The 24,267-nt window shown below is 32.9% G+C and overlaps 1 protein-coding gene across 1 annotated transcript in view; it reads left to right on the top strand.

Annotated features, from left to right (window-relative positions):
- Positions 1-24,267, top strand: part of Nachralpha4 (nicotinic acetylcholine receptor alpha4) — a 387,449-nt gene that overhangs the window by 328,056 nt on the left and 35,126 nt on the right. The window contains exon 8 of the mRNA XM_076314742.1: positions 2,296-2,432. Within this exon, the coding sequence (XP_076170857.1) occupies positions 2,296-2,432 (137 nt within the window). The remainder of the gene's footprint in view (positions 1-2,295; positions 2,433-24,267) is intronic.

The following is a 24,267-nucleotide window of genomic DNA, read 5'->3' as shown; positions in this document are numbered from 1 at the left end:
ATTTTCATTTTCATATTAATATCTCAGTATATTCTATCGTATTCCTATTTTAATTACTTGTCCCGAGGAGGGCCTAGAAAATGGATTGAAACGTCGAGAAGTATTCAATTGGTGATTTGGGAAGTTTCAAATGTCACCGTCACGAGGAATACTATAAAATAGCAATTGATATAACGAATGTCATTGAAGTAATGAATATCTTTTATTTTTCACAGTATAAATTGTATAATTCACGTGTCGAAGATATCCCCAAACATGGAAAACTGACGTAGTAGTCAACACTTTAAGCCATAAGTATACAGTGAATCTGGAAGTAGTTGTTTCCATTTTTTCTTCGAGATGTTGCCGTATGGTTATCGTCCACTTCGTCGCACATTAATTCGTTCTCACTATTTTCAATTCGCCCTCGTTGTTGCTCACTCTTGTCTTTAACATATAATAATGTTTTGCTCGAATGTTCACAGAGATATATTTAAACTAAGAGATTTCGAAGTCATCACAAATTCACTCCTTCTTTAAATTGTGGTTGTATTATTGCTCGATGTCGAATCAAATATTTTACTTCTTTTTTAGAGAAATAAAATCTCACAATTATCTCGTAAACGTGTCGTACGGCCAAGTTCAACAGTGTCGCTCGCTGGTGTCGTCTTTATCCCCAATATTAAACAAGATTCAATTTATCGTGAGTTCAGAAGATGTGTCACTATCAATGTAGAACAATATTGACCCAATTGTACCGTTGAAGGCAACGTACTGTAAACTCAATGGATCCTGTTGTTTGCAGCCGGAAACGTTATTCGGAAACTCGAGATTATTAGCAGCAAAACATGTCGCTGTGAAATAACAGCTTAAGAGAGTCTGGCGCCACCAACCGAAATTCATGCTTTCGGTGACTAAGTATTACATGCTTCCGGAAACCAAGTTTCTTCCTGCGAATACTTTGTCCAAGAAAACTAACAGTAAAATTATTCAAAATAGTTGGAACTTACCACTGACTTTGCACAGAAAAGTTCGGAATGCTTTTTAACAAACCAAAAATTGTGGTTTACCATAATGTCCTTTCAACCGTTAAAAACAATGCTTGAGATACGTTGTCGAGAATAAACCACTGTCTTCGAATTATAATATTACGAAAATGACATTGATTTATCGTATTATTTCATTTCGTTCGTTTTATCGTGCATTGTAACGGACACTGTACAAGATGAAACGAATTCACTAATGCTACGTCATTTACTAAATATTTCTTCGAGTATTGGAGACAAGTGTCGAGTTTAATCAATGTATAATACCAAATTGATTTAAACTAGCGCTAAAATCAAGGAAACATTGAATCGTATATTATGATACTCTTCGCCTTCGTGGCTGCTCGCTGATTTAATAAGTAATGTAAACTCCATTAAAGTGAATGGATTTATTCTGCAAATAAGTACAAATAATTATCATCTACTAACTTTCTTGATCTACTCGTCTCCTAGTCCCTTCTTTGTCTTCTTCGTTCCTATTATATCGCGTTTCTTTATTTCTGCAATAAATGTGAATCTTCTCATCCACTAACCCTCAACTGGCATATCTCTTTTAAATGAACTTTAATATATTTCTAACGAGAAGATTCACTTTAAAGTAAAATGTAATGAAAGCCCAACTTAATACCGTTAAAAGAGTTTCGTTTCAAAGAAATAAAGTTACACGATGTATACTATATATTTTTGTTTCTCGTATACTTGTTCAGTCTCGTATATTATTGACGAGCATTATATAATTCAAAAACAGTATTATCTGATCAATTGTGCGATTATCTTTGAAATTTTCTTAACTCTGGCTGTATTGTTTTACAACTAGATCTATATTTATACATTGCTCGTGAAACACTAAATTGCGAATTGTTTCTTCCAAACCGATCCATTGTAAAATGTAGTTTATAAAAGAACTTGATTATATTAAACGTAAGGTCTTATAGTATTTCTTCGATTACATTCTAATCGATTTCAAACGATTGTAAGTTTCACTTCTCAATTATCGACATATACACTACAACCTACCTAACGAATCAAATTTTCATAATTGTTTACGAATGAAAATTATAATGTCGCAACTCGTTGCATCACGATTAAATATACGAAAATGATCGTTACGAATGTTAGTAATAAACACGGAGAATTTGAGGAGAGAAGCTATTTTCACGCTCTAATTTTCTAAACGTGTGAATTGTTTATATATTGACAAAAACGCATTGTCTTTTGTAATTGCTTGAAAATGAACTTAAAATCTTAATCGAATAATTGATCATTCCAGGTCACGCTTTCTATCTCCATTCTCATCAGTCTTCATGTGTTCTTCCTGCTGGTCGTCGAGATCATTCCACCTACGTCGCTGGTCGTGCCGCTGCTTGGAAAGTACCTGATATTCGCCATGATACTCGTTTCGATAAGGTAAGTGTTCGAAACATGTTCGATGTTAAGTAGTTAACACGGACTTCTCACGCTTATCGCACCTTATAAAAACTTCGAAGTGATTTCTCAACAACGCGAGTTCTGTGTTCCTTCAAAGCGTAGAAATCGAATCTAAAAACGACCCACGGTTACACCACCGTAAAGATAGTTGTATACGTAGAAATGCAAATTGATTTGCAGACGGACACGAAAGTTACTTCGAAGACAGAAATCCTATTCTTTCACGAAAAGTGATTTCAAATGCGATTGAAACTTTATTTTTTTTTTACTTTCTTACGTAATGAAAAATATAAACGAAATTAATTCTTTTGTTTGTTACTTCGCTCCGCAAAAAGACGTCAATGTGGATAACGTTTTTAAAAAGGATCTTAAAAGAAAGCTTCGAAACTAATTTATATTACTTTTAGATTTCTTTGAAGTTAAGATTATAATGTTTGAGATAATAAGAGACCTGTATACATATTACACATACGTGTAATAAATTGCGAAACATAAAAACGATATGAAGTTTAAAAAGTCGTAAAATTACCGCTCTTAGAGCAAATAGTTCAAAGTTCGATAATTTTAAGTTTCATAGTTGAAGCACTAATGCAATTTATAAGAGGGCAGCACTTATATAATATCTCTCTCACAGATTGTTTAATTTAAACGTATCAATAGCAATTACATACTCGTAAATACCGAATTGAAAGCCAACAAACAGAAAATTGAATATTTTCAAGTTTACCCTGTTATTATACGTAATTTTATCAAATTAGATTTCGTTAATCGAAAATTTAATCATGTTTAAACAAACTAGTGAAAAAGGAGAAATAAGAGAATTTGAATCCCAATTGGTTATTCCTGGATACTCTGCAATATCTCAGGAACCTGCCTTTAATTGATTTTATAAATCTTATGAAGTTTATTGAACAAACAAGAGTTCAAGTCTAAAATGAACTAATACGAACAATACAATGATTAAAATAAATTCGACGATTGAATATGCATATAGAAAGAAACTGAAGGTCTAGAATTGAGTTAGTTCTAAATGTAATAAGACTATATCAACAAAAGTTTCTCTATGTTGCATTTTTTTAATCAAAGTAATCATCTTCAAAATAGTCTCCTTGGGAAATTATCATTGATGGAGATATACGAGTATTTCTCATTTCTTGAAACAAGGCTGAAAATTTTCATCCGTTGCAGCATTCACTTGATCGGTCACAGTTTTCTAAATGTTTTCAATTTTTTGGAAATGACAACAATTAACATAATTTCTAATTTTAGGGAATAAAAAGAGTTCACAGGATCTGAGATCTGGTAAGTAAATACATATTTTTTAGCAGTTAAAAATTCGTTGGCAGATAATGCAGTGTGCAGGTACGTCGTCGTGATGATGCAATCGTATTTACAACCAAAAATATTATTAAACATTTGCCAAACACAATGAACACTCGAAACAAATGAAGATTTTTAGAATTGTTTTAAGTAATGAGAAAGACTCCATTGGTGTATCACTTCGCAAGAGGACCTTGAGATCATTTCGATTCTTAAAAATGTAACATAGAAAAATTTGTACAAGTGTTGTTTCAATGCTTTTTATATGCGATATTACGACATTTCCAATTATCTATTACTTGGAACTATATTTTTTTATATTTTCCAGAAAAAAAAGTTCAATTTCCGCACAGCGTACAAAAATTATGCAGTTTATAATCTGAAACCACAGATCGAAGTAAGCTATAACATGGTAATTTGTAAAAATACATTTGAAATTAATTAAAAACCATAATTGGAGAAAGTATAGAGAATACCATTTCTCGCTAAAAGAAAAAGAAATAGAATATATAGGTGTGGTCTACTAGAAGCAGGTTACCTTAATATCTTCGTTATATTAAATAATAGAAAGAAGTGTTGCTAACAAAAGTAGTACGGCTTTGAAAGGAAGATAATACGATGACAATAGCTTTTTGTGAATAGAACCTTCTGCTTCATAAAAAAGCAGGACATTTCATACATTTTTAATTGGATTGGCACGAGACGACTGAAGCTTCCACTCACAGCAAAGCGGGTTTCAATGTTTTGGATCATTATCTTGAAGTATTCAGCCTGTACATTCACGGTCAAACAACTTATTTATCAAGGGTGGTAGACCTCTTTTATATAATTTAATCATTTGGGATACATTTAAAATCCCAATAAACAAACACGAAATTCCGATATTGCAGGTATTTAAAGAACCTCAACCTTGAATTTATTGTACATTGAATATTTAATATTTGTTTCAAACGTTGCATTTTTGCATGATGACCAAAGTAACTATATAGGAAGAAATTCCCAAAATGAGTACAATATTAGCTTGAATTCTTACCATTCAATTACATATCATTTTTCGACGTGCCTTCTTAACAGTAGAAGTTTTAATAAAGTTTTTCTGCAGGAAATATTATTGTCTTCCAATTGCCATTTTATGGTCATTGTACTGACACGGATATTCTTTTTTGAAAGTAAAACTTAATAGAGTTTATATATTTGTTATAATAATACAAATAAGATATAAGTATACAAACACTCATAACGTGTTATATACTTGACAATTTTTTCAAGGTGTGGAAATGGACATCAAAACATGTATTACGTCTTTATTTAGCACACTGTTCGGTTTCATGAGAATTGATCGATATTATTGAGAAAAAAAACATTACGACGCTACTTCTTTCCGTCTACTAGTAATACTATTTTCATATCAATACAAAGTTCTAAAAAAGTGCATCCATCTTTTTTCTTGGGGTAAGGTGGACGGGCGGAAAAAAATAGTGACTGTAACATTTGCAATAATTCAGTTTAATTTTGTTCATATTTCGAGTTTCAGTATAATATTTAACGTACATATTTCACACGTTATATATTTATAAAAAATGAAACAAAAGAAATTCATTTTTATGAATTCTTCTATCAAAAAAAAAAAAAAAAAAATGAATACCCCTAAATTCAGAAACTTTTAAAGTACACGAATATTTACAATACTACAATAGCTTCTAATTGCGTAGTACATACGTTGAGTTAAAAGCAGTATAGATTCTTTTAAAGAAAGAACAGAGAAAAGTAAATGCGTCTGAGACAATTAAGATAAAAACGGAAAATATCGAAAATAAATATTTGGGTGGTCGCGGGGTCTCTTGATTTATGATCGTTGATTGATGTGTGGAACTGTTAAATTTACAATGTTTCTATTTTGATGCAGAATTTATTTTACTAGGTATTTTAACTAGTTCTAAATGCGTTTAACCGTCGAAGATTTCGATGCAGTAACACCTTTGTGTGACAAATTATCCAAGTTACCACACACCATAAAATATAATACGTACATCAGACATACCGCACAAATACTATGTGTTTACGCACCATACACATTGAACAGATTCACCTATAAAAAATTCATGATGGTACCCATATGGAACCCAACAAGAATCGATATAAAACCGATAGGGAACAGTTATAGAACTAATATAGAACTGTTGTATAAAGTTATGGAACCAATATTAGAACCTGGACCGAAATCAATATATATGAGAACTTCCCTGCTTATAACAGTTATGAGATCATTTCAATTCTCCATAACTGTTATGGACATCTACAAAACTTTACGATCGTTTTTTACGGGATAATAAATAATAAATTAATAGGTAGTAAATAATAGGTATGTAGTTAATAATGAATAGTGAAACGCACGTTATGTTTACTGCGCGATTGTTGACAAAAATCTGACTATATTTTTGCTAATGCAGCTTCGCAAATTTTCTTAGTTTACTACAATGAATGTCACAAAAATATACTAACGTTGTTACAGATTGCTTTCCTCCTTGTCGAAACTTTCATTTTTTGTTATTAAATGCGTTCCTCGTTATATTTTTCAATATATCGATTTACTTTTCAACATTCAATACCATTTTCGTCTACAAGATGAGCCACACAACAAGTGTCACTTCGTCAACTCTATAGAGTAGTATCGATGTTATGTGAAATAATTCATATATAAGGTAGACAATGCAATATAGAACAGTACGTAATATGGAACACCACGAAATTTCGATAATTAATTAACTTTTTTACGTAAACAATTGTATAAAGTGTTTCCCTTAAGATAATATACTTTCTCTTAATACGTAGTAGAAACTTGTTCAGAAATAATATGGACGAGATACAATTAAAAATTAACCTGAACTATGTTGCGTTCATAATAATATACTAAAAAGTATACAAATTTTGTTTTACATTAGTAGTCAACACACCGATACATGTCTAGTATCGCTTTAAAGTTTTAACCACGCGAGTGCACGAAATGCGAGACTTTATCTCATTCTCTCTCAGGGTACGTCATTTACTTTCTTCGTCGGACGGTACACGCAAGGTTGGGTTTCAACTCGAGATAACAACCGCTACCTATTCCGCTTTCAAATGTATTATCAACCCAAATTTTGTCACTTGAAAGCGGGCATTACCGTATGTTACAGTAGTGATAGTCTTGTATTTCCTATTTTTATTACAAGTCCGATCATTTTACCATCTCTTGTAATATAAAATAGGTAAAGAAATGCAATCGAAATTAACTTTCACTCGATCAATTCTTATTTTTGTGTTCTCTTTTTTTATCGTAAAAGGGATCACAGTTCTAAATATAATACATACATATTAAGAAAATTGATCGAAGCATTATTTGCACAATGTCAAATGTCTACTTACAAATAGACTTATTGTTAAAACAATTCGAAATGCACATGTAAATGTATCCACTGAATTGTCTATTTATAGTTGGGTATTGTTATACTTCTTAAATCTTTCGTAAATAGAATAAAAAATATTTTATATAAATTAAAACGTTTTTCGGTCGACTTGGAATTTGGGAAATAATTTTTAATTTCTAAAGCATGCAAAACCAATTAGTCACTTATTCATTAATTGTAATAAATCATTGATTTTCAAATATAAGTTGGTGTTTTGAGCAAAGAATTACATTAAATTATTCGTTTAGATTTTTAGACTATATAAATTCATTAATTTCATTACAATATAAGAGATTTGATAAATAATTTCAATTAAGACATACTTCTAATGTACTTAAATTTTGTATCTTCATTCGAGCAAGTATTGGGTCACATTAGAAACTAATCAATGACACACATATTGAAAAGGACATCGCATGAACGAATTTCATTCCACGTTTTTTCCTAGATACTTGAAAATGCTTATTCAAGTGCATCGAACAAATCAATTGAAAATGAAAAAGATATTCGGAAACTGCATAGACAACTATTGCCCATAAATATATTTCTAAGACAAAAATTATCAGTTCTGGTAAAAGTGTACGTTGACTAAACAGTAAGAAGACTTATCAACTATTTTTATTGGACATATTTCTTGCAGCTTTTATGAATAAATGTATAGTACATTTAAGTGTACTACAACAATAACAGATTCTACGTTTTTTTACTCGCTGATAATTATTTATTCTAGTTTATAACATAATTCATACGTGAACTGAAATTAGTTATACTATAACCGTAAATGTGTTAAATATGTGAATATATAATATTTTGTATTTGGAAATAAGTACTATTTTAATTTTGAAAATAAAGACCATTTTATGTCAAAATTAATTTTTATTCCACGTTATGTTCTGAACTGTATGCTTTGTAATATTTCTTTGGCATTTAAGACACATTATTTGATAAGAAATGGTCATAAATCGAATTCTCTTTAAACTAAAAAAATGATTTAATTTATATCCAAATTCACTACAAAATACCTACTGAATTAAAAACAGAATCCAGTGTGGAACGGAACAATAAATTATGATCAATCGAATCTACGTGAGATGTATTTCGAGAAACATGTGAGTCAGTTGTTTCGTTTCAAGCGAAATTATTAGTTAACGATCTGCACAACGACGATATTTTACGAATATATAGCAACATCAAACAACTGTACTCCTTTGAAACGAAATTAACGAAGAGTTTAGAACAAAATAAAGAGACAAACGTCAAACTGTAAAATGTAAAGGACGTTATTCTGTTACATACATATATCAACGACGTTGAGCGACGTTCTAGGTTTACTTTTACATGCAATAAAATATACATCTCGTCATGGGAGATAAAGAAACAAGAATAAAGGGAGAGATAAAAATAAACGGAAAAGGAGGAAATATAACGGACAGAATAAAGTGCCGAATATTCTGAAAGCAGAGATGTGCAAAATTTTTATTCAGATAAGAATTTCGAATAAAGGACAAAGGATGACAATATTTTATCCTCTATCCATTAAATAAAAAGAACCTATGTGTGTATTCTTTAAGATTGGTCTAATTAATTTTTCATTATTCGTTACTTTCTTTATTTTCATTAATAAAAGAAACATGCTGAAAATTTTCCGTTCATTGTTTATTGTTTATTGGATTTACAATAACTCCAATTAGTTACATTACTTTATTAAGTGTATCAATTACATTATGTTTATTAAGAAAATATTGACGTTTTTATTGTATTTTACACAACATAATTCGTGTACAATCTTAAAACTAACTGGTTTCCTAAGAAGAACCCAAAAAAAAAAAAAAAAACAAATCAAAATGTGGATGCTATTTACAATAAATTCGTTCGAAATAAGGATGCTTTGTTTTGTCAAATAAACAATATTTTATTCGTATTATCAAATTACAATTATGAATAAATATTCGTAATTAAAACTTTCAATGCTACAACACGACCACATCGTCATGAAATTGATAGACGTCATGGAATCGATATCAATTGGAGTTTTGGTTAACTCTATACAATACAATCTCCTGAAGAGATTAAAAGGGCGTAGCAGCGTGTAAAATAATAAACTGATGTATCTCCGAATTGTTCGAACTGGATCAACTCATATATACCCATACATCCTCCTTGTTATTAAAGGTGTCAAATCAAAACGGAATCCATACTAACGTATAACATGTAAACGTTAGATTATCATATACATATCACACGTGAATTATATCCGTAGAGTACAGGCGTATTCTTTTTCGTTTGCTTATTCTCTTATATTAAAATAATAAATCTTAAAACGTTTCTTCCACCCACATTACCTTTGTAACCGATCTCTCTCTACCTCAAGAGAGAATTTACATCCTTTTTCATCCTCGTAATCACAAACGAGGAAATACAGCCTTACATATTATCCGAAACTTCGAATGTTTTTTATAAAGATCTGGATAGAAACTTCCGAAAGTTTTCTTCAAAGTGGAGATAAAAGATTACTCCACTGAACGGAACTCCTAATTCGTCGAATAAATTCAAAACGATCAACGCGATGAAAATACATATCATTTATTTTATTATCCTTTGTTCAAATTTATTTCAAGAAAATTTGTATCAAGATAAAGTCACATACCTTTTCGAAAGTTCCGAAACCTTGATAACAAACGTCTGAGCACCGAGACCCACAAAATTCGCTGCATCCCAGTTCACGGCAGTTTGTTCTCGACTTTAAAATCTTGGTTTTGAACGAATGGATTTAACAACGACGAGTACGAGCAGGAGTTCCTGTAGGTTTGGAGAAGGTCCAGATTCGCGGTTACCCGTCCTCCTCCTTTTCATTCCACTCCATAAAGCTAATGTCTTGTTTTACCGCTTTCACAATTCGAAATCGTTTCTTTGCTGTCGGCGTGTATACGTCGAAGAACGAAATGTCTCTAGCGTTTCTCCTCTCTCGCCTGGCGTCTTACCCCAATCCCGTAACCCTACGCTATCACCGAAAACAAGACCCGCTCCTTTTTCATTCGTTCCATCTTCCATTGTTTTTGCTGCAATTTCCTACTTTCTGGAAATCGTTTTACCCCTTTGAAAAGCCTTTTAATGCCGTTATAATTAACGTCCCCCGCGATTGATATCGACACTGAGGCGAAACAATGGTCCGGTCGATCGATTCTCTGCATCCTCGCTTCTCGCTCAACTATATTCTGAGACAATGGAAACGAAACGGAAGCCGAGTCTGCCACAGCAAGAAAAAATTTATGAGCATTGTCCGTGCTTACTGTGTGCAAGCTTATCTGATGAACAGAGAAGATGAAAATAAATGATGAAACAAAGGCCTACTCAGGGTTCAATTCAATATGACATTATTCGCTAATGTTTTTCGTGAATGAGAACGAAGAGTATACTTCGGAGCAGTTGTTTCCTTTTTATTGAAATCGTGATTCCTCATGATAAATTTATTTCCCTGTTTTTAACTGTGCGCGACGATTGTTCACATTATTTATGTTTATAACCTGAAATGTGGAGAATAGAAACTTACGATCGAGTTTGTAAAAGGAAGTGCAAAGATTAATGCGATCGTCTTCTAAACGTAGAAAGCTTCAAAATTAAAAACTTGGTATATTTAGATCAACTTGTATTGTTAGATATATTATTATTATTGATATTATTAAATTATTTTGATATTATATTATTATTATTATTATTTTACGAACGATTTTGTTTCTTCTTTGGATACAATTAATATAAGAAAGTAAGAATGTATCGCATGAGAATGAAATAACATAAAGTAAAAGAAAGGGAAATGAAATCTTTTACAAAATTATAGAAGTTAATCTATTATCCCAATTTCGCAAAAAGGTGATACTAGAAGAGATCAAATTTAGTTGCTCGCAAACTTGTACGATTTATACAGTTAGTCGTATCGTGTAAGATGCTATAACATTCCTAACCGATAAGGTTATCATGTTATCACATTCTGAGAGTTGATCTAGATATATACATATTGATTAAAGAAAGTAGTTTAGCAGATACGATCATGATTTTCTTTAAAAGAGAAAATAAAAAGAATCCTGCGCGCGATGAGATTCAAACACGGGATAAAATATTATTGTAGTCTACTATACTCCGACCAACGAAACGAAACAGAAGATAGGGCGAAATGCATGTGATCGACGCGTGATTAAGCTAGGACCGATATAGAATTTTAGATAACTCTAAATATTTAAAAAGAAATGTAACTACATCGATATAAAAATATTCGTTGACAATATAAATATATACAAACAATGAAAGAAATAAGAACACACGCAGAAAAGTAGGTTGCAAAAAAAACTTTTACATTCTGAATTCAGTTTATCGATTGTACATTTAAAGTTACATAAAATTTCACTTGTGTCTGAATCTGAATTATCGGAATCGTTTACGTTTATAATCAATTATTTCCAAGTATTTTCGAAAGTAACATCTAATTCCCAACATTTGAGGTTCGAGTCTCTCCTTTTTTTATCTTTCGTTTTTCAATATCAATGAAAGAGAAAAGAAAAAAACTTTCCCTGTAACCACGATGTGTAAATTTGAAAGTCATTAAACATCAAACGTTAGCAGTAAAGCTAAAGGATCCAGACTGTACTGCAGTGCCGCTAAAAAAAGGTACCAGAGTACAATAAAAGCATTTGTTTATGCATCGAAAAATTGAGACTGCACGAATGAATTAGATTATCTACATCGTCATTGTACCATGATGTATTTGGAAAGTGAGAATTCCCTGCTAGAATTAGGTCAGTGCCCTGTGGGTAAAACAAACAAACAACCATGGCCGTCCGACCGTGAATTTCGTACAAGAGGTTACTGCCCGGAGTTATATACACTGAGTCGACAATCATAAGGTTTAAACCACTACGAACTTCTACAAAAACTTGTTCAACACATGTAACGGACAGAGAAACACGACGACTAAATATGCTAACATTAACACACCACCACCACTTCGACAACAATTCATAACTCCATTTCTATCGCGTTTATAAATTTGATAATCTTCTAGACCGCATTCTTCATCTGTAATACTATCGCACGGTCATGTTTCTGTAAGAGTAATCATCGATTGAAAGTTCGCGCACGCAAGAACTTGTCTAAACTGTTTGAATTTAAATTGAATATCTTTGATCTTAGGCTTCTTACATTTGAATAATACACAAGAGGAAAATTTATTACCTTTTTTTTATTACTAGTACGGTTTATCGATCGGGATGGTACATCTACAATTTTCGCAACATCCTTTGCACACTTAATAGTTTCGTTTCCCGTTCCCGAATTTCGAAGGCGAGTCGTTTCCTGTCTCAGTTTTTGCAAATGTTCTCTTTGCTATGACATACTGTCCTCTGTGATGCAAACCGGTCCTTTGTATTTAAATTTCTTCCTCGATATACAAAGAACGTCCGGTTCTGCCGAGGATTGAATAATCGAGACACTGTGCTGTAGCTCGATTATTTGATAAGAAATTATGTGGATGAATATTCACAAATAATGTAGTCTATAGGTAATGCAAGGTATACAAGAAAGCGTAGTTCACGGTCCATTGATGTAAGTGTCTATTCGTGTTCTTCCTCGGTCGATCTTGCTCCCTGGTGTCGAATCTGAAGACTCGTGACTGACTCGTCGTATCTCCAAGGAGACAGTGGTCATCTTCAAGAGAAGTCGTAGATTCTCCCTGGAGTACTTACGACTCAAAGATGGATTGTAGTTGTGTCACGCTACCTGAATGCAGCCAGCTGACCACCTCGACGATCATTCGTACGCCATTTGGCTACTCCATCTTGTTGCTCGGCTTGCGTGTCCGACTTCCTTGACGAGGAATCCGGACAGATGACATTTTTAGTTATAATTCCTCGTGTTCATCGGTGATGTTCAACCGTTGCTGAAATTCTTGAAAGTTAGCAATCGTCACATTTCTGGATAGTATAAACTTCCAAGCAGAATAGGTGATAAATAAGTGGATTTCGGAAATAGCTGCACACTCCTTTAATATTTACAGTCTCTGGTCCTCTCACTCGCACGGATCAAGTCACTCAATTGCTCACTCATAGCAAAGAGAACATTTGCAAAAACTGAGACAGAAAACGACAAACGCCTTTACAATTCGGGAACGGAAAACGAAACTATTGAGTGTGTAAAGGATGTTGCGAAAATTCTAGATGTACCTTCCCGATCGATAAACCGTACTAGTGGTAAAAAAAAGTAATAGATTTTCTTCTTGTGTATTATTAAAATTTAAGAAGCCTAAGATCAAAGATTTAAATTCAAACAGTTTAGCACAAAATGATTCTGAGTAAATTTGACTTGTTCCAGCCACATTTTCAGGTGTTCTTTGGTCGATTTTCCTGATATAGAAGCAGCAACCATTACGTTAGGTGTTCTGAATATGATTTACTGTACACGAGGTCTCGGTGTTCTACTTGTTTCTTTTAAAATAATAAATAATGGCGAACGAAAGTAAATTGCCATCGGCTGATACAGTCTGATGTATCGTGTAACTATGGATCATTACAGATTTCGATTGTATTAATGTTTCTATATCTTTCTCTCCTTTCCAATAGAATGTCCTACAGGAGTGAATTTCTAAATGGAATTCACATTGATCCGAATTAAAAATATTTTCTACCCTTTTCTCTGGCAATATATTCTTTAGCGTATGGTACAAAGTTATGGCGACACCTCCCATACACGCCACAGTACCCATAATATAAACAGCTACTATATCATATATATGTTTACAACTGTTCGCATACGTTCCAAAAATTCACGTTCCGTATCGAAGCTGATTTTATTGTACCAACGCTAACTTTTATCGAAAGGATCGAATCGAAATTTTTAAATATACGTATTTTCTATATCGGTCTATAGTTTATATTCGCAAATTTATAAAGATGCGAAACAACGAATTGTATAAAAAAGTATAAGAAATGGACATTTTTTCACATATTGTTTAAACAAATTTATATTTTGCAAAACGGGTTGGAAGCGTAGCTTCATTATTCAAAAGTACGCGATTTTTGTTCAAACAACTTTTTTTTAGGTCTCGTCATTTTCGAATGGTCGAGGAAAGTGTGTTTTTCTCCCCCAATTTTGAGGGCTGATTTCATGATCTGGATATGTATAATAGCAGATAAAAAAGATACGTGTCAAATATACTTCTAAGAACTATATTATACGTAAGTTTCGTTAAAATCACATATTTATACTTAAGTGATGTCCCTTGTGAGATGTACTAGGGGAATGACGAATATTGGTATCACAGTTCACGAAAGATGATCCACCAAAGTGTGGATGACCAATTCTCCAAAGACAACTGGATGAAAAGCTATGCCACACTTATTACAGATCCCTGGGTTTGCAATTAATCACGTAACACTGCTTTTTCCACATAATTATGAGAAACTGGATTCACAAAATTTGATCAAAATACACAATGTAAAAATTTACTTAGAACAGAGTTCAGTAAACTGTTTGAAAAATCGTAACAATTATCCGGAGCGAAGTGTAAACACGTTCGTTACCTTTGACCTCTCTTGTAAGAATAATAAAATGAAATATAAAAATACACACATTCTCAACAAATCCGTTGTGTTGTTGAGAATCGTTTATTCTCATTTCTAAAGTTTTTGTTTTTACTCCCACGTTGTTCACTTTTTTTCTTCAAATAAAATGGCGTATTCGCATACCCCTCTTTCTTATTGTACACGTATGTGTTCGTTAGTACGAGCACTAGCAGTAACATAAAAAATTAAAGTAAAAGTAGTAACATTTTACAACAATACTACGTCATAATAAAATGGAATGCATTGTTATCAGTACATTCACTGTTTAAAGGATTAAATTGCTTTTTAGCGTATTTTAAAATCACTGGAACATCATTGCAGTGTAGTATTAATGTTCTATAAGTTTGTCAAAACAGGAAAACCAAGTAAATACTTAGCCATTGAAAAGATAACGTATTAATGATTTCGATTACAGTTCGTTTTCATCAAGTATTGACTAAAATCAAATACATCTTCATTAATTTTTATATAAATATGTACCGACAATGTTATCGAATTTCATGTAACACTTAAATTGCACTAAATGCGATTAATAATTTGCTATTAATACGTTTACGTATGTATTATATAATATTCCATATAATTTAATTTTCAAATTATCGATCCGTTTCTCCTTTAAATATGTTATTACACGGTAAAATTTAAGAGGCAGCTTTTTTTTTTTTTACTTTTTTTTCCAAATAAAAAAATTTAAGAGATAAAACAGTCCAGTAAAAATTCAAAATTGTCGATTCGTACAAATGAACAATTTTATCTCCATTAACGTCATATATCTCGCAGGTGATGTACATTTTAGGGAAAATACAGTAATTTCCGCTTTCGAATGACAAAATCGAAAGCCCCAGTTTCCCTGAAAACGAGATAAATAGCGATTTTTAACTCGGGCTGATGTCAAACTTTGCGTGTACCGTTCAACGAGAAAAGTGAGTGGAATATACCGAGAATAATTACAACCGAGAGAAAGATAGAGCAACAACGAGCACGACTCGCATTACACGTGCTCGATAACCGAACCTTCGAAACAATGCCGTACGTTTATCGGTATGCCAACCTTGAATGTTAAATTAAAATGTACGTATTTCGCACTATACATTTACGGAAGTATTATGAATAAATTTTCAACTCCTGGACGTACTTTGACGAGTCTGACTTGTAATTGCAATTTTAGACCAAATATGAGTATCAGATTTGTGGAATCAAATGCGGGGGAAACGCGAACATCGCGAGCCTGATTCGTGAAATGAAGATCGGGCCATGTATACTAAAAAATAGTGTAGTATGTATTTCGCATTTCGACTCGTATCGCAACTGTTCTCGTGCATCACTTTGTCGCGTCGTTTGCTATCGGTTGGGCTCGGATTTCAAGTTAAATAATACGGCAAGTGGTTAAAGAGTTCTCGATGAAAAGTTCATTTTTATTTTGTACACTTTCGCCCGAGGTTGCCAATCACAAGTTATATAAATATATAAAAGAATCACGAATAATGGAACAATCGGAATTCTTAATTAATTCCCTTGGTACGGTCCTTTGGAATCGATAAAAATTCATCAAATTTGTGTTATTTAATAGAGTCTATTGTACAAAGAATTGAAGTACACAAGCTTGTAGTTTTCAGTTTGAAATTACAAAACCAGAATTGCCAATTCGCTTGCGAGCAGAGTGAGTAACAATTTTTAGTTCGAACCGAGCCTGAGAGTCGATAGGTCGCTCGTGTTAAATGAACATAAATATCGGAGGGAAGTGGGTATTTCATTAGCTGAATCCATTGTAACTGCTCTCACTTGAAAGCAAAAATTACCGTAGACGTTATAAAACGAACTAATTATTATTATGTTCCTACTTATAAAAACATCTCCCTGCAGCGTATCAATTGATCGGTGCACCTGGCCATCTGTTTTTCGCTAAGCACCACCGTATCCAAAATGTTAATAACACCTGTGTACTTTAATTCCTCTATCGTGAAATTCAATTACGAAACTTTCCTATAGAAGATCCACAAGTTCACTTAAAACTTCTTTTGGTTCAAACGGTACCACCGAACCAAGGCTTGAAAAGAAATGGACTATCACGGAAAGGCTGCGAGTATCTTACCTCTGATCTTAACTCGTGTCTTGTTTTATATTACTTCTGACGAGCACTCTTCGAGAGTCAGTTGAAACGTGCAAGTGGTAATGCCACGCGAGCGGAGGAAAAGGAACGGACGGATAGTAAGGAAAAATAAGAGGAAAAACGTAAACGAGTACAGTGACCGAATCGAAGCGTCCTCGTTAGTTAAATGTCGTTCATACGGAGCCGCAAATGCTACTATTAATATTAAACGGGGGCCCGGTGCGAGTTTCAAAGAGGTTTTCCACCTCGTACAAGGCAGCCAGCGCCCTTTGAAAAAAGCCCTTACGGGCCAATGAACCCATACAGGGGTGTGAATAGAAACACTTCTGAAATTAATGTTCCGGAATGTCGACGACCCGTCGAGTCGGCTGACCCGTATATTGAACGAGAGCATGTACCTACGTGAAATTTTTACATCGCCAACGGAACACCGAGGTCAAATTGGAAAGACTCGTAATCAGTGCGGAGGTTCACGCGAATTTTTCGCGTTGACGTTCGGAATAAAATACGAGACACGTGTCCACGCACCTCTACTGACACATTTGGCACAGGGGAGCAATTTTCCGTTTCATTAATTTCAGTGACACCGAACGCGGCGTCGGGTCTTCCCTGTCCTGGCTGCTTTTTAATTGGTGAATATAATATCGGAATACGTATGTATATATATATATATATATATATATATACATACGAATATGCTATAACGGGCATTTTCTTTTACGTTTAGAAACATGTCCATCTTCAATATTTCGAAAAACATTTTCTTCCCGATTGACGACAAGATCAAGGAAATTCCTCTCGACTACTATCTGTCGATGTCAAAGAGCAGATAAATCCACCGGTTCAGTTACTTACCTTTATTTCGTTTAAAAAATAACATTCTTTTACAATGTAGTATGACGTTTAGAAGCATTGCACGACGAAAATGTTTTTACCCTAGGTAGAAACACGAGGGAATCATAGATGAATATCAATTGAAATTTTTGGTAAAGTATGATACGAATGGTCGTTAATAATACTTAATAGCAACTTTTAAAATGAATCCAGCGAGTTACAATTAACGGTAAGGTTGTACGAAAAGTAAATTGTCAATATGATTTTCTAAATCGATAAGTAGCATTGTTCGATTGGAATAATTAGATTTTACGTGCTCATTAATGCACATGTTTATCAATCCATCATGGATATAGGAATCATAGTCGTCTTTGCTTATGAACCTCTTTCAATTTGTTTGTTTCAATCAGCATTCCGTAGTGTTTGGATGTATTTATAGTGTCGACTCGAAGTTATGAATTGAAGTACAACAATGAGGAAAAATTTGAAACGATTCTAATTTGTATAGAGTACATTCAAAATTGATTATTTTTCCTAGGTCATTCTTTTACAGGAATTTAAGGGCATACGTAACACAAAAGAACAAATTTAAGATCTTCCGTTCTGATTATTCAATCTCGAGAAATTTACATTAATATATGTTGATCTTACCATACAGTTACTGCTTGATACTCCTGAAATATTTGTTTATTTTATGATTCTCGTCATTGAAAGCGTTTATTGAAATTATCGTTTCAAATGAATATGCTGTTGCATAAAGCGAATGCAGTTAATGTTTTAAGTGTAGTGTCTTACAACCTGCATATAAATACGCAACTCGAACGAGAAAATGGCGTTACCTTAACAATACGTGCTCTTCTCTTTTCTTCTTTATATAGTATTTACAAAATTGAAAAGTATGCTTGAAATCATTGCTTCGTCTCGAAACGAAATTATTTACAATTACTCGTATACTGTAATAAATTATAATTATATCATAATTATCTTGCAATATCTGTCTTTATTTAAAATTTTAATATGAACACGATAAACATTTTTTCATGAATTAATTATCAAAAAAGAATTCACCCTCTTAAACCAAAAACTTGAAGTTTTGATTGCGATCGCTTTGCTTTATTTTGCACTTTTAACCTTCCGCGGTTAAAACAAAATTTAAGAAAATATTACTTGAGTGAAAAATTTTTAATATTTCTACATACATTACTTATATAAAATTTACATTTTACTTCTACGTATATTACTTATATAAAATTTAATCCATATACATTGGTGCATTTTATTTTTAATCCACAATGATTCTATACATTTCAATTCAATTACTAGTATAATATTTAGTTCAAACTTCTCACTTTTAACATCTACAATTCTGACATACAAAAAAAACATTTGTTCACAAGTAAGTATCACAATGAAATTATAAGTCCATTATTGACAACATGACAAAGGTATCCATGTTTCTTATGTATAACGCAACCGTTACGTCCTTTAAACTAAAAAAAAGAACGATCGAAAATGTTCAACAAAATGTTTGTAACAAAAGGAATTGAACAAACATACCCTTGAGACGATTTGAACGTATACCCTTGAATAATATTTGCAATTTTGATTCGCACACCATATGTTATACGTTCAATAACAAATATTTATTATGTACTTTTGTGTGAAATTAATTTATCTTCGCAAAAATATAAAGAACATAATGGTAAATCCCAAATAATGAAAATGTAAATGATGACAACGAGTCGCGTGATTATTTGAATTTAAGTGTGACGAAGTGTGAGACAATGATATTAGTTTTAATTTTAAAATTTACGCGAAATACATTTCCCGAGATACCGAACTAATGCAGACATTATTTAAACTATGTGAATCCATCCGTGTATGTACGCGTTAAATACTTTAATCGGTTCTCTGGGTCTGAATCGCTTTGATTAGCAGAATGTTCAACGGTCTCTGAGGACCACAGGCGCAGAAATGAACACTACATTTTAACATTCAACATGCGTACCGTGAAATTTAACTTAAAATTCGCAAAATGTAAATAATAACGCTCGCTTCCTAATGAGTGTCTGCAATTTAATTTCTCAACGCGTTGCATAACACACACTAGGTGCGTAAACAAGCTGCGGCAATGCGTTTCATCGCGCACTGGTAGGGACCATAATGGCGCAAATTTAAATGGAGAATTATCAAATTAAATGAATGTATAAAGCGAATTAAAATAAACATACCCAAAATAATTATAAATTATACGAGAGTAATTCAACATTAATATACGAAGTATCCTGGTGTAATTGAGCCTTACGAATATCGTCCAAATTATTAACGGTGTAAAAAATGTTTCGGATAAAAGTGGAGAAATTCGAAGAAGGTTGCATTGCAAACATATTTTATTTACTCGTAAGTAGAGGCAATAACAAGAACCGAGATTTGTTTCGATACCATTCGTACGTTTATGTTTGAAATGGATGCTCCTATATAAATTCGTTATAAAATATACACACGATCCAAGACTTATCGATAAGTCTTGGAGTCTTGTCGCTCTCTGTAAATTATATCAAGTTTGATACCAGTCTAATTTTTAATTGACAAAAAATATCGTACAAATATCACGTGTACTATACACACCATTCGAGTATCACGCATACAACAAACATACCACACGATTCGTGCGGTGCGAAGTAATAGTTGTTCTAGAACTACTTAACGAAAGATGAAGATTACTATTTGCTCTAGCAAGAACTTAAATACGATTATCTTTAATGTAAATGTTTGAAACAACTGAGGCTTCGTATCTCGTTCCGGTGTTTGTTGATCAAGTCAAGTCGGTTTTTTTTGTTACACTTTATACACATGGTATTTCGATGACCAAAGAACGCACCAATCAGCGATTAGCATTTTTTCGCCAAGGAAAAATGCCCAAGTTCTGCCCACGTATGACCCTTTTTACTTGCTGGTAAGTAATTGTTATTGTTGAAGGTTCTTAGAATTTTACTAAATTGAACTCTTGAAACTATTAAAGTAAATTCGCGTTTTCTTCAATTTGGACATAAATAAACACTCTCTCGATATGTAAATCGATCGATTCTGATATATTTATATCGAATTTTTATATACGAAGCCTTTGAAAACATCTGTAATAAGAACAGAATTTACGTACTCGGTAAATAACTAATGGAATATTGTAATATAAAATTTTCTTACTCCCGGAGCAGTTGAAAATTTGATTTATATATGTAAAGCATATTTCACTATTCGAGTTCCTATACGGTTACTCAGTTCAACGTTACGTCACCGAACGTTTGAAAATTATTTCCACCTAACCCATACTTGCACAATATGCGATAATCTGAACGCTTTATCGCTCACCACCGTTGATCAGCTCGAATGTTAACATTTTCTCGTAGACACGATTCTCACTAAGGAGTATCGTGGGTTTCAACTATTGGAGAAACTTTACTCCACCTGTACTAATCAACTCTTAAAGTTATACCAAAAGTCTTAATCACGCTCACACCGAGGGCAGAAGTTTTGAAAATCAGAAATAGAAGTTACATGGTCTTACCGAGTCTTGTACAAAGTTTTGTTCCAAAATTTAATCGAGTAGCATATAGACAAGACAAGTTTTGTTCCGAAGACCTTGTTTCGTATCTTAAAAATTACGATATCGTTTGAACTTCACGTATTTGTGAAAAGCTTCGAGAGAAGTATTGAGAAACCTTTTTATTTTTTCTACTTTTTGGTTCTTCGGTGTGAAAACAGCCCTGAACAGTTTGTAGATATATAGTTCCCCAAAGACCTGTACGTTTTGAAAACTATAGTAAATATAAAAAAAATCGTGCCAATAAAATTGTCAAAAATTTGTATTATTATTCTTCTTTTATTTAAACAAACGTTCAAAGTTTTCATTGTACAGCTACAATACAATACGAATGTATTTTTATGCACATAAAATTGTGCAACGATGTTGTTAAAAAGCTGCTATACTTTTACAATAGTAGTTTTACTGAATCTAATATAATTTTCAAGGTATTAAAGGAAATGAAAAAAACACGTTAACTTTTAAGGAGGTCTTCACCGTAAAAAGTAAAAAATAAGAAAAACAAATTACCCGATACTTCCCTTGAGATCTATTACTTACAAATCTGCAAAGTTTTAATAAAATTGTAATTTTCGTAGTAGCGAAATTTGCTTGGAAGTTTTGGTCCATACTTAACGGAATCTAGTAATCCAAATTTATACGAATAAAAAAGCCTTGTTTGTTTTCCATTTTTACTTATAACAACTTATAAAAGCTTGATAAACTAAGAGAAGAATAAAACCAGACAAGACACTGCAATTTAACGGAACATAATAAAGGAACACGATCTTGCTCCCTGTCCACTGAGATTGCTTTCGATTTAAAAAGAAAAGAAAACGTAGTCGTAATATCTGTGTTGCCACTAGAGACTCGTTTCATGATCGTAAAAGAAGTTTTGATGGAAGAATTGTGAAATAAACTTCGTTATGACTGCAATGTAACCGAGAAGACGTGTTTACTTATTCTGGCAATATACTTAAAATATCGTATAACGCGGATAACAATGCTACCGTACAAGTTATTTGATTATTTTCAATTGCGTGTCAATTTTATAATAAGAAATGTTTAATTTTCCAACTGATCCGATTAAGAAAATACAAATTTTAAAGTAAACACAGTTTTAAAGCTCATAAATTTAATTATAAACAATATCATTACTTTCTGAAATGAAATATATAAATGTAACGAAAATACACACCTTTTGTAATCACCGAACTAACAAAAGTATTATTTCCACAAAATATGAAATTTCTATTGTACATAAATAGTAAACTTTAAATATTCGATTATAAATATTCCAAATTTAATAATAGAATATTATAACAGTATTACGACAGAGTGAACCTCTGTAATTGTTCATTTTAACAGTGTTTTAATAAAATAAGTATCGAAAATATGCGATAAAAGCAGCATACAGTAATTAACAATTATACAGATTGTATTATCACGGTGTAAGTAGAAATTGTTTACTGTTCACTATATGAATGAGTCAAAGAATTTTTACTATCCATCGTGATAATTTGTATCGTGACTTTTTAGGAAACCTTCTTTTTGATGTTTAATAATTATCGATTATCAACGCAAAAATGAGGAAACGAACATTTTAATGTAACTCGTATCGGTGAAATATTTGTCAACTTGTGTACTCGAATCAATTAAAATGTGAATCTAGTTAATTGGAGTTCCAAGTGATCGATTAAACCGAATCTAACTTCGGTGGCATTAACTATCGGATACTATATGTTGCACGCGCGAAAGTAATGCATTTAGTTTCTACGTTTTCACACCGGGGCTGTTCAACTACCACTGGATATTGCAACTCACCGATCACCGATGTTGAAACCACCTTTTAGCACAACATGCGGCAGCCCTGTGTATTCCGAATTTAATACAAGAACCGTCCTAAATATGATGACTTCCTTCCTTCGAAGTAGACAGAATTGGAAATTCCAGACGGCCGGAGGAAGACGGAGGAAGTGCCAGGAGACTTCCGTTTGCCGACCGCGTACCCACGTTAGCTCGGCTACTCCTTCGAGAGTAGAATCCAATTTAAGCATGGCACGATTCCCAAGTCGTGATACCGACTCGGCCTAACTGCTGCACTCACCAGCTACTTCCACAGCCAAAATACGCCATCGAGATATATGCGCATTAGGGTGGACCTTAGTTACACTTGACGAAAAACTTTTTTCGTCACACCCCCTGGTATTGTGATACCAGATGAAAGAATAATAACCTGTGTAAAATCTGAAATCGATCGTGCAACGGGAAGGCGTGGCGCATCGAATTTGGAAAATTTTTCTCATCTTTGTGAAACCGGTTTTTCTCCATTAAAATATATCGCTATCGTACATTTTTCTACCCTCTTTGAATTCGTCTTTCTAGACTCTACAACGACATAGAAACAAAATTTATGATCGTTTCTTTTTTTATGAATCGCGATTCTAAAATTTCCAAAATTTATTCTGGGAAGAAATACATATACTTTTTCATGTTATATTTACCACGTTAAATAGTACCAGTTCTACAAGCTCTACCTTTGTTCCGAAAGTAAGTTTCGTCAGTTTTAGTCTCAACGATCGCTCACAAATGTTCTGTGGAATTTATATTAGGTGTATCTCCAGCCCATGAGAGTGTATTTACGTACTCGTCCGAAAACTTTCTTACTTATGCTTGTGCTTGTAACGTTTGTATAATACATATTCGTTAATTAGACACTTGGGAAAATTTAAACGGAAAATGTTCAAATTAAATTCGCAAAGTAACACTGTTCCAGCAATAATCGTATTAATTTAGCCATGTCTGCATATGGGAGGGGAAATTTAAATACAGTGACGCCTCGCTAACCATCGCGGTTTCTGCCTCGTTAGCTGTCCCACAGTTATTCCTACTACTTAGCTACGTTACGTCGCAG

This window comes from Ptiloglossa arizonensis, chromosome 6 (assembly GCF_051014685.1).
Source record: "Ptiloglossa arizonensis isolate GNS036 chromosome 6, iyPtiAriz1_principal, whole genome shotgun sequence".
NCBI classification, from domain to species: domain Eukaryota; kingdom Metazoa; phylum Arthropoda; class Insecta; order Hymenoptera; family Colletidae; genus Ptiloglossa; species Ptiloglossa arizonensis.
This window is presented reverse-complemented; position numbering and strand designations above follow the sequence as displayed.